This window comes from Cervus elaphus, chromosome 11 (genome assembly GCF_910594005.1).
Source record: "Cervus elaphus chromosome 11, mCerEla1.1, whole genome shotgun sequence".
In the NCBI taxonomy this organism is placed as follows: Eukaryota; Metazoa; Chordata; class Mammalia; order Artiodactyla; family Cervidae; genus Cervus; species Cervus elaphus.
This window is the reverse complement of record NC_057825.1, coordinates 89,445,383-89,457,120: the sequence shown is the minus strand read 5'-3', so window position 1 is coordinate 89,457,120 and position 11,738 is coordinate 89,445,383. Positions and strand designations below refer to the sequence as shown.

Genomic DNA, 11,738 nt, shown 5'->3' with positions numbered 1-11,738 from the left:
CTCTAGAAGGGAGTTGGCTTGAGTTCTTACTGTGTTGAGCTAGGCTGATGGGACTGAAGCCACCACGGTTCTGCTCTAGACAGTGAAGTTAACAGTGTCATCTGACTTGGGAAATAAGCCTAATAAGAACACCAAAGTTACTGGGTAGAGCTCCCTCAAGGGCAGATCCAGGACCTCCGCAGCAGAAATTACCCGAAGTATTTAGTAGAAATGAAAACACCATGTCACCTCATCCTTGACCCACTAAATCAGCTTATGAAAGGGGGAAAAATCTAAGTTTAAAACAAGCTCATCAATAACTGATGCACAGAAGTTTGAGAACTGATGTCTACGACATGATCCGTGCCTGCTAACAGCTTACGATCTAGACACCCAGAGAGGCAGCCACTCTAGCTCAAGATTCTTCAGTCTTCTCTGCGCAGCATGGACAGAACAGGAATCTCTGGGCTTGTTTTTATCAATCAAACTGCAGTATCCAGAGGACAGGAAATCATGTCTGCTCCTCGGCGGCTCATTCCCGGTGCCACATGACAAACAGGAAGTGTCATCCCCGTAATGGGAGCCAGGCCAGCTGTCGCCCTAGCTGCGTCTAGTTGGCCTTCCTGGAGCTCAGCCATTCTCGCAACCTCTTCAGAACTCCTTCAAGCAGAAGAACTGCAAACTGCTGTTTTCCTTTAAGTACCAAATCCAGCGAGGTAACAATTATCCCAGATTAGAACTGTCTCCTGTCCCCTAAATCCTACAGGAACTATCAAGACAGGCTATGATATGTCTCAAGTTATTCTTGGTGATGTTCCCCATGGAGAACACTTTGTTCCACTAAACATGGTCAGGAAGGGATTTTTACCCAGATTGACAGGAGAAAATTGAGATCAGCATATGAGTTTCTAGCATGAGGGGCGGGGGCAGCACACAGATGGATTATCTAACCGCGTGGGGAGCAGACTGCAGACCACAGGTCAAGCACCTGAGCAGGGGGCTTTACACCCCGAGCTAAAACCATTTCAGAGCCCTCTGGGATACCTGCTGGCAAGTAAGCTGAGGATGTACACAGCAAATGTGCTTGATAACCATCCAGCTGGGGAGTGGTTAAAGTGCATTTATTTTCTTTTATATGTGTTTTTTACCAAAAAAAAAAAAAAGGAGAAAAAGCCTCCTGCCTTCCAGCACCCAATGCCCACTGGGCTTGCTTAGAGAGGATAAAGCCAGGGCCGGTGCCCTAGGAGAAGGTATAGGAGTAGAAGGCAATGGCATTGGCATTGTAGTCCATGGGGAGGAGGTGTCCGATGTGCCTGGCCCCAAGGCTGGCCGCGCCCAGGGCGGAGGAGTGTCGAAGCTTCAACAGGGTGAAGCCTGAGAAGGAGTTCTGAGCCTGGATTTCTCTGCCTTGGGTCAGTGCCAAAAGGAAACCTGGAGCAAAGAATGCAGAGGACAGAGATAAGAGACCAGGAAAAAGGTGGGGACGGAGGGAGGGAGAGAAGAGGCCCAGGCTCGGAGGCCTCCTGTGGGGGAGCCACCTGCCAAACCCCTCACAGATGGTGCAGCCAGTAGTGGGAGCCCAGAGATGGCTGTGGGATCCTGGAGCCCGCGGCCCCCCTGCCGCCTGGGGGTTCCGTCGGGTCCTAGAGCTACTGCAGTGTCATGAAAACCACAGAGCCACCTACACAAGCTGCGAGGTAGCAGAAGGCACACTTCTGTCCTTCTAGGTAGGATTATGATGACTGGGCTGTCACGACATGCTGGTCAGAAGCTCCAACTTCAAGTTAGATCTGTCTTTAATTTTTAAAAGGTGGGGCTTATTTAGTAAATCCTTTGTAAAAGAACTCTTTTTAAGAGTTTAAGGAAGCTGGATGGGACAGTGAAAAAAGGCTCCCTGGAAGCGTGAAGGCTGAGGGTCTTGGCCTGAGACATCAGTAGCCTGTCCAGGCCTCGGGGCCCAGGTCCCAAGTCCTCCCTGAGGCAGGCAGTTTGCCCAGGCCACCCGCCTTCCAGCCCCATCCCTCGCCCTTGCCCATCCCCACAGGGCCCCCCAGCCTATGCTCACCTTCCTTCAGCAGCTCCCAGCTCTTCCACACAGAGCCCACACACAGGATGGGAAGGCCCATCTCTCCCTGGAATAAGACCTGGCAGAAAGCAGAAATGGAAATTGGGGGCGACCAAGCCTCGCTGATGCCAGAGGGGGCAGTTTCTTAGGACCAACCCAACCTACCCTAGACATTCTCCCTCTAGCCAAGAGCCAGAAGGTGGACTCAAGGAAAAAGAAAAAAGGGAGGAAAATAGATTTAAAAAGGCAAAGGAAAGAAGGAAAAGGAACAATGGGTTAAAGAGCAACAGAGAGCAAGGAAAGAGAAGGGAGGGGAAGGGATAAAAGCAGGACTGAACCAGACTCAACAGCATGACATGACAGTCAACCAATCTGTTATATATACAAACACCACGGACCGGCCTCGAAGGGCAGGCACTGAACCAAACCCTGTTTTGGTTACAGACTTCCCACAGAATTTTCTTCATATCCTCAGTTACTTTAGAGCTGTATCCAGTTTACGAAGAGTTTGAAGGGACAACCTCATCCTAACAGGAAAGAGCTGGATGTGGGTCAGCAGCTTCCCAACCTCTGTTTCCCGCTCAACTCACCGGGTCAATCTCTGGCAACACTGCCACAACGTGTCTGCCCAGCATCTCCCCGGCCTTCCTGAAGATGTAACGGGAAAGGGGGTCTCCCTGCTGAGCACCTGGGCAGGGAGGAGGAAATGGAGCGGGTGAGGACCGAGGGAGCTGCCGTCTTGTTCTCCTTCTCTGCTGCTGGGCAGCCCTGGAGGAGTACCATGGCCAGCCAAGGGCTCAGCCAGAGTCGAGGCTCGCCTGCTGACGGGTGGGTAAGCCATCCTCTGGGGGGGCCTCTCGTCCTCACTCCCCCACCCCCCACTAGGAACTTCCACCCTAGAACAGTGTCCTGCACAGAGGGGGCTCACTCCAGGCACTCAAGAAAGGAGCCCCCCTGGTGCCTGGTCTGTCTCTAACTTCACTGAGTCACTCAGTCTGTCTCTGAGGGTCTCTCAGCTCTGGGAAGCCAGAAGTTGAGCATAGCTGGTACTGCTGCCAGGGCCCGCCACCCACCTCCAACAGTCTGCTGTTGGTCAGCCCAGTCCCTTCCTGGCTCTGCTCTGAAAGGGCCTCAGGCCAGCAGGATCTAAGGGGGCCCTAAAATGCCCTGAGGCTGCAGGAATCGAAATTAAAGGAGTATGGCCTGTACAGTGGAGAAAAAGCAATGTGCAGACACACGAGACCTCGCTCAACTTCTCCTGGTATTTAACCAAATGTGCCTAACCTCTCTGTGATCCCCTCGTCCTCTGGGTATCACCAGTTAAAAAAGAAAGTTATAGATTCGCCCAAAGGATAACTGCTTCATGAATGTCTCAGATATAGACATACAGCCTGCACGGGCCCTGATAGCTGTCAAGAAGAGAAACAGGCAACATGAAACACCTGTCCACACAACCTGAGCATCCTTCTGCTTCCACCCTATGGCCTACCAGTACCAAGGCCCATGGTAGCATAAAACTAAGGTCACTTGGTCAAAGGGAAACTGACTTCCAATCCCCATCTGAATCCTACTCCATCCTCCTATTAGGAAGGTCTTTGCAGAACAAAATCAGATAAAACCCTGCCCCATCTCCAGTACCTTCTGCAACTTTCCGGCAAAACCCAGCAAACCTGCATTTATCGAAGTCCCTATACAGGTGGGTGAGGATTCCTAGCCGATCTGGCACCTGGGAGACAGAGAGAGGGCACAAGACAGTCAGCAGAGGCAAAGGGAAATTCCCAGTCTGCCCACCCAGGTGGCCTTCCTGCCGTCTCTGCTGTTAGAAAAGCTGGAGTAATATTTGTTTAAGCCTGAGAGAGTACAAGGATTTAAGATGCGTCGTTTGAGAAAAGTTCTCTGTTTTCCCCAGCATGGCATCTACTGCTCTTTAGGGGTCGCTGGAACACAACGCCGAGCAGTCTGGTCTCACCAAAGCGTGCTCTGCAGTTTCCTCAGGTGCTAAGGACGACTGCTCACCGCACCTCTCCCTCAAATGTCACAGGGTAGATCGGAAAGAAACTGATTTGTTTTCCCCACACGTTTATTTCACCACAGGTCCATCTTCTACCACAACAAACTTATAAACCTGTGACGCCTCTGAAGGTCCCAAAGAACGAGGGACTCCCTAGACAACATTACTAAAATGAAGTGGGGGGGGGGGGGGAGGCACAAAAATTTGAGCATGTTAAGCATGTCACACACCCTGTCAGTTAATCTTTCTAACAACTTAATGGCTAAAGGATAAGAGAGGGAGGAGCAGACATATTAGTGGAGTTCAGAACCAATCTGCTGAGTCAGGTGAGACCCCTGCTTGCTCACAGGGCCCTCAGCCAGAGAGATGCCTATCAAATAAACTGATTTCCCTTCTCTCCTCCCCACGTCCACCTCTAGTGTAGCTAAAGGCAGCTGTTTCCTAACCCACTGCAAATGAGCACAGCCCAGACTAGGACAGTCAATCCCTGCCGCCCTGGGTGGGAGGCTGTACCTTCCCAAGAGCTCTCCCTGCCCACCTCTTTAACCGCTCTCCTCCCTGACCATACAGGCCAGAGGTGGCTCACAGTCCAGCGTACCTGGGAAGACCGAATCTGCTGCCCCTGGGTCTGTGTGCACTGGCTCCCAATCTCACCCTGCACCTCTCCTTCCAGCCTAAAATGGCATCTGCCTTCACCTCCCCGCAGAGTCTAGCTGCCCAAGGATGAAGTCTAGTTTGGCCCCACTTCTCATGCCTGACACTCGGGGAAAGCAGCACCCACCTCATTCTGAATCCTGTCCCCACTGACGACTTCTCCATCCTCCAGCTCTGACCCACAATTCACCCTGACTTCCCCTGGCCCACCCAGTCCCTCTCTCGAACCCACTCCTGCTCAGTCTCCCGCTGTCCTATCCACACGGGCATGTTTACTGGGTGCAAGTACCTGGAAATAGTTGAACATGGCCTGTTTGACATAGCCAATGTCATGAGGAGCCGCCTCTAGGTTGTCGATGGAGTCAAACACTATTTTCACTGCTTGGTGTGCAATCCAGTAGGCTGCAGAGAGCAGAGAGGACTAAGAAGATAGGGCAATCTCCCCAAATTCACAGGGAAGGAAACTCAGACCTAGACGGGGTTGGGTATTACAGAGAATTAGGTGCCCCGATTCCCAGTCTGGGGTCCTTTAATTAAACTGTACCTGATCCACATAAGGGAAAGCTGGAGGAGGAGACAGAACAAGTGAAGCTGTGTCACTTCCGCTCCCATCCCCAAATAAAGGCTGGGTCAGCCAGCTGCCCCTCAAACCACTGTCATCACTGCCAGGAACCAGACCATAACGGCCTTCATGAAAACATTACACCTGCTACCTATAAAGAAGTGATGGTGGGAGGAGTTTCTATACCCTTTTCCCACTAGCAGACTAGCATGCAGCTCCTGACATCCATGACCTTAACCTTCATAGTGTCAGTTCCCTCCAAAGGTCAACAGAGGTAAGCAACAGCTGTGATGCTGAGGCATGAATCTGAGTCCAGGGTGCAAGTTACTGCTGAAGAGCAGGGCCTGCCACTCACCCAGCAACTGCATCTCTACGATCTCTTAGTCATTACCCTGAGCTCAGATTCAGGTGCTGTCCCCCCAAGAGTCCCCAGGGGTCTTCAGGCTGAGGGGAGAGGAAGATGGAGAGCTGCAGGGAGGGAAGGTCCAGGACCCTGGGACAGGCCCAGTCGGCGTGAGCTCACCTGAGCCCTCATCTCCCATCATGTGGCCCCAGCCGCCACAGCCGCTCTCAGAGCCGTCGGGGTTGATGAGCCTGCAGTTGGAGCCCGTCCCAGAGATGAGCACGATCCCACCTGGAAAGGGCACGGGAGGCTCAGCGTGGCCGAGGCTCTGCACAGAGCTCCCAGCTTCCGACTGAGGAAAGAAAGGACAGAAACCAGCCCCAAGCCAAGGGATCACCACCCAGCTTTGTAGAGAAAACCCAGCCAAGCTAGTTTCCTGCCTCAAGGTGGAGGGCCTGGGTCTCAAAAGAACTCCAGTCACATAGAGCCCTTCTCCAAAGAGGAACCCGAGTCTGTGTCTCCTTGCCCAGCCAGCCTTCAAGTGACTACCTGCTTTACCAAGTCCCTGCCGTGTGCCAGGGGTTGTGTGAGACCCCGTTCACACGGTGCTACTCATTCAAGACCCTAAACCACCTCAAGAAGACAATCATCCCCATTTTTCAGATGAGGAAATTTAAATTCAGAGAGTTCCGTAACTTCTCCAAGATGGTACAGCTGGCAAAACAGGCCATCTCATGATGCCCATAGCTTTTACATTCCCAATACAGAGCTCCTCCCAGTGTCTTTTCAACACTGGTCGCTGCCCCCAGCCAGCTTCATCACTGCACAGCCCAATCCTCCTCTGCAGTGGACTCCCGTGTTTGACTCCTTTCTCACTTCCTATGAAGACACCCTTCTTGCCCTCCCTCCTCTGTCTAGTCCTTGCTCTAGCAAGCTTCTGCTAATGAAAGGAGTGGGGGCCATGGTGGAGGCTGCTCCCCAGACATTTGCAAGTCAAGTTCTGCCAGCTAAACCTGAGGGGCTTCCCCAAGAAAACCGGTTCTCAACCTCACCCCTCCCTCCACCTCCTCACCATCCGGCGTAGCTGTGGCGATGGAGCCGGCGGCATCGGTGGTGATTAAGTAGCTTTCACTCAGGTAGGGAAATCGGTCCCTCAGCTCCTCCATCAGCATTCTCACCGCATCCTCCTGATCCCCACCGCTCAGGGATAGGCCCTAGGCCACGCGGGAGGTGAGCGAGCAAGCAGAGGCCCAGACCCAGCTCCTTTCTCAACCCCCTCCCCTCCTGATGACTGCCCCTGCTTTCTACAGCTGGGCCTTCCCTGTTCATGCAGCCCAGTCCTCCTTCCACCCCACAGAGCCTCAGCAGAAGGCTGAGGCTGCAAGAACCGGGACGGAGCATGGACAAGACAAGGGAGTCGACACTGCCAGGTTTGGAGCTGGGAAGGACACAGTGCCCTTAGAAAAACCAGGCAGAGGAGCAAGCGGAGGAGAGAGGAGCTTGGTTTGGAATGCATGGGGTTTGGCCATGCCTGCAGGACATCTCACGAACACGTCCAGGGAGAAGCCAGAACTTCAGTGACCTGAGAGTAAGCTCTGAGCCAGGAATACTAGCTAACATTTAACCAGCGCTCATGCGTCAGGCTCTGTGCGAACCACTTTAGGATGTATCATGTCATTTTACTTTCCCAGCAACTGAGGTAGCTACTGTTATCTGCATTCCCAAATGAGGAAACTGAGGCTTAGACAAGATAAGTGACGTGCCGAGGGTCACCCAGATGTTGAGTGACAAAGCTGGGATTCAAACCAAGGCCTCAAGGCTCTCCAAATCCCTCTGCTCTTCCAATCCTGTGGCTTGTAGGTGACAACGCAGCCACAAGAATGTATGTGTCTTTCCCTCTGCAGTCACCAGGCTCCTCCAGTTCAAACTCACTGTCTCAGCGTTGCTGTGACCTAATTCCCAAGCACTACCCAGACTCACCAAGCTTCGGAGAGGAACCAGAGGATCCACCCCTGCTTTCCGTTTGGCCCTGTTCACCATCTCGTTGATCCTCTCCACGCACTTGTCTGTCCCGATCAGCTGGCCCCAATCAAGGGAAGGAGGAGTTACAAAGGCGTGCATGACCTGTGTTGCCCCAAAGGCTGCTAAGTGAGCCCCCAGCCACCACCTTAACAGGAGTTACAGAGGATAAAACCACAATCAAGCCTACTCGTCCCCTCAGTGTGGCCTTTACCCAGTGGTTTGTGCTGAGTCCATCCGCTTCTGCCAGGATCTTCCCATCCTCTGAGAGTAAAAGGACCTTGGATCGTGTGCCTCCCCTACAGAACACAAGGGGGCACTCAGTCTTAACTCAAAAACCTGCAGATACAGCTAAACCTGTGCAGTCCTTGTCACAGGCAGAGCCCAGTGCGAGGGAGATAGTTTTAGCAAACCCAGTTACCACTCCCAAACCTTCCTCTGTGGCTGGGTGATTGCTATTCTCTTGGACTTCCGAAATGCAGTTCCCATTCAGCTTCCCTAGGAGGCATCCTACTTATCCTCCAAGACCCTTTGCCCTTGAAACCTCTGATGTGTGGCCAGCCACCACAGCGCCATTAGTTCAGCCGTGTCACTGTTCCCCACCCCACTCACCCCGGACTCCTCTGTATTAAAAGTGTGTTAAGCTGTTTTCCTGTCTGCCTCTCACTAGACTCTAAGTTCCATGGGGTCAAGCTCTGGATCATTTATTTACCCTCACACCTGGCACAGGTAGATAAAAGGAACTGCATGTCTCTACTTCTCTCACAATAGCTACAAGTTGCCTTTAGCAGCTTCAGCTGCCAAGGTCTTTAAGACACCCTTGTGAGAGACACTGACCAGATGGGAGGGAGAGTTAATACCTGCTTAAGCAACTAAATGGTCAAATGCTGGGACATGGTAGTTTGGAAGGAGGTCTGTGGTGGTGTGATGTATGTTTCTTTATTGATCAGTTCTTTTAGGACTATCAGAAGAGGACACTGAAGACCTGCTTATCAAACTCAAAGATGACAAGAAGTTTCAAGGGGTAGTTAATGCATGAGGTGGCACACTGTCCCCAAAGAACAAACTGGAAAAAAAGCTTATATGTACACATGAATATGACCAGGATGAACACAAACTTCTGTACTTAGTTAAAAAAACTGCAACAGATACAGGGCAGGAGAGACGGATCATTAACCATGCATGTGAAAGAAAAGACTCTGGGGTCCATGTATGTGTCTGCAGTGAGATGTGACTGCTGTAGTCGTCGTCCAAGCTCAGATTAAAAAATGCTCTAGCTCAGACAAAAGCCACTCTCTACTCTGATCTGACACACCCAGATTCATAGAATGTTGTCACTGGCAGGGAACTTTGGTGATCATTCTGTTCATCGCTCTTCTCACTTCACACATGTGGTAACTGAAGCCCAGATAGGGCAAGAGTCTTGCCCATGGTGATACGGAGGAAAAAAGTTATTACAAAAAGTCTGGCAGACAAGCTTCCCAGCAGGAAATATGCAAGAACAAGAGGGCTGGATCTAGGGTGAGGAGCCTTAAGTGCCAATAAGAACGGAGAAGCTTAAAAAAAAAAAAATGGAGGGGTTTCAGACATCAGGACAGGCTAGCACTCCCACCACCCCAGTTTTAGGTCGTGTGTCTGTCTGTGTGTCCCCGCGCTCAGTCGCTTCTGACTCGTTGCAACCCTAGGGACTGTAGCCCACCAGGCTCCTCTGTCCATGGGATTCTCCAAGCAAGAATTCTGGAGTGGACTACCATTTCCTCCTTCAGGGGATCTTCCCAACTCAGGGATCCAATGCGTCTTCTGCAGCAGCAAGCGGATTCACTACTGCACCACCTGTGATGTCCCTTAAATCCCAGATACCTTCTGGCAAAGCTCACTGTTCCGGATTCCACCACACTCCCGCTCCCCACCCCCAGTCCAGCAACTTCACACCTGACACCTGTTCTGCAAAACTCTCGGGAGCAGGAATGGGGAAAAAGAAAAAAAGAGCTGCTCCAGCAGAACTCCGATGGAGTGGGTCTTTCGTGGGAGAAAGGGGCGTGTTTCCGCCACAAAACACAAAGGAGGGACCCCGGGGTGTGGCCGTGGCAAACAGTGCCTGCAAAGTACTCGACCGCGCACCCAAGGGCACCGCTGCGCCTGCACACACTCCTCCTCAAGGCCCCAAAGCCCAGGTGGCCGAACCCTCACTGAGGAGGGAGGTCACCAGCCTGCCGGCCCGGCTACGGCCTTCCTTTCACCCCCTCTCGTGGTGCCAGAGAGTGGCCCAGGACGCCCCTCCCGGCCTCCCCGCTCCGGACCGCACTCACCCCTCTACGCCCCCGTACAGCGTAACCATGCTGCTGCTACCGCCACCGCGGATCCCGCCGCTCGCTTCCCTCCCTCCAGTCCGCAGGGCACCGCCCCGCGTCACGTGAACACCGGTGCGGTCTAGCTGACTCCCCGTGCGCGTGCGTGGGGCGTGGCGCCGCGGCCCGCCCCCAGCCCCGGAGCGGCCCGTCTGGCTGGTGCGCCCGGCTGGGTAAGTGCAGTCCGCGGCGGCTCCTGCAGGCCTCCTCCCCACCTCCTGGGCCCTGCTTCTGGAGACGGATACGGGATCCCAAGTGGAGGAGCCCGAAAGCCCGGGGCGTTCAGGCCAGACCCATCACTGCCTCGCTCGCCCCTCTCTGCCCGGAAGTTGGTGGCAGCTCCGCCTCGCGCATGCGCAAAGCTTGGGCGCCACGTAGACTGCAGGTGAAACAGACCGTGACGCAGGTCGCGGGCAGAGCCTCGCGATATGGGACCGGGGATCCCTGGAGGTCTTAAAGAATTATCGCACTGGTCAACCCAACACAAGCCCGGCGATGGCAGAGTCACACCATGCGCCCATGAGTACCCACGCACACTTTACACTTCGCTTGTGTGAATATTCGTAACGAAGAGTAACTAGAAGCGGGCTGGAAACCGAGAAAGCTCTCCAGGTTGTCCTTGTAAGCCGAGAAGGGAGCGTTCAGTTTTTACTGTCTTACAGAGAAAGTTGGGTTCTTTGTGGAGGCTATTTGGAGGCTGTAGTATGCCAGGCAAACTAGCAGATTTGGTTTGTAAAATAAAACTCGTATTTTTTTTTGGCAAGAAAAATGTAAACTCAAGGTTTTATCTGCCCTTTGGCCTCCTCTTCCCCCACCTATTGTGCATTGCGTATCTGCGTTAGGCATGGACCAAGCCTCTGTGAACCTCCCTTTCGGCAGAAATACCTGCTTAACCATAAAGAGCAAAATTCTGGCATCAGTAAGACGACGACTTAAAGATAACACTCATTCTTGATAGAGGGTCACATGGCACTTAGATCTGGATTCTGTAAACTGTCAATAATATTTAATGTACAGCTGTCTTTCAAAAAATTTGTATTACTGTGCTTCGACTTCTTTTTTTTTTTTCCTTTTAAACATTTATTTATGTATTTGCCTCTGCCGGGTCTTAACTGCGGCATGTGGGAACTAGTTCCCTGACCAGGGATCGAACCCAGGACTCCTGAACTGAGAGCATGGAGTCTTTGCCACTGGGCCACCAGGTAAATCCCTGTGCTTAAACTTCTAACAGGTGAAACAATTCTTAGAGCTTTCTGAGATGCTCTTCTTGAGTTATAATCGGCAAATTTGGCTCGAATAAAATTTTCCATTTCTTTCTTAGATCGACTGATTATTTGTTGTTGACAGGTTTTATAAGCCTTTTGTTACCTTCCAGCCACCACTGAGCTCTCATTCTTTATAGGGATGGGGACAGGGAAAGGGATGTCGGAAGGGGGACAATACTAGTCCGGTCTGGGAGTCAAGCCGGGGCACCTGCGCGCCTCCGTGGGCATCTCCAGGCGGTTCTGGGCAGCAACCTGGGCTAGGAGGGCAGTCAGCTGCCATTGACATCTCTTCAGGAACATCAGTCTAGGGAGAGGGACTTCGCAGGGCAATTCTCAAGCTAACCTATCCCAAATTCCCCACCCCCATCTCCCGGACATGCCTGCCGATCTTATAAAAGAAACCCAGCACTAGGCGCCTCTTCCCCTGACAGCCAACTGGATCTGTTTATGCTTTGAACATTTGGGGCATATGTGCTTTTTAAACTAGAAAAG

At 52.4% G+C, this 11,738-nt stretch overlaps 1 protein-coding gene across 1 annotated transcript; it reads right to left on the bottom strand.

The window, feature by feature from the left end:
* Positions 1 to 1,079: 1,079 nt before the first annotated feature.
* On the bottom strand, positions 1,080 to 10,310 carry NAGK (N-acetylglucosamine kinase). Its single transcript, XM_043918331.1, has 10 exons — positions 9,943 to 10,310; positions 7,848 to 7,932; positions 7,595 to 7,693; positions 6,687 to 6,828; positions 5,795 to 5,905; positions 4,999 to 5,111; positions 3,683 to 3,770; positions 2,635 to 2,732; positions 2,045 to 2,123; positions 1,080 to 1,410 (listed from the first exon to the last, which is right to left on the bottom strand). Exons 1-10 carry the CDS (start codon positions 9,969 to 9,971, stop codon positions 1,220 to 1,222), a joined length of 1,035 nt encoding a protein of 344 aa, XP_043774266.1. The 5' UTR covers positions 9,972 to 10,310; the 3' UTR covers positions 1,080 to 1,219.
* Positions 10,311 to 11,738: the final 1,428 nt, after the last annotated feature.

Bases quoted from the DNA above. Each gene is read 5' to 3' on its own strand.
- NAGK (XM_043918331.1), bottom strand. From the start codon at position 9,971: ATGGTTACGCTGTACGGGGGCGTAGAGGG. The intron at 5,906-6,686 runs GTGAGGAGGTGG...TGCCCTTTCCAG, and splicing joins CGCCACAGCTACGCCGGATG to GTGGGATCGTGCTCATCTCT. The intron at 2,733-3,682 runs GTACTGGAGATG...CTCCCTGCCCAG, and splicing joins TTGCCGGAAAGTTGCAGAAG to GTGCTCAGCAGGGAGACCCC.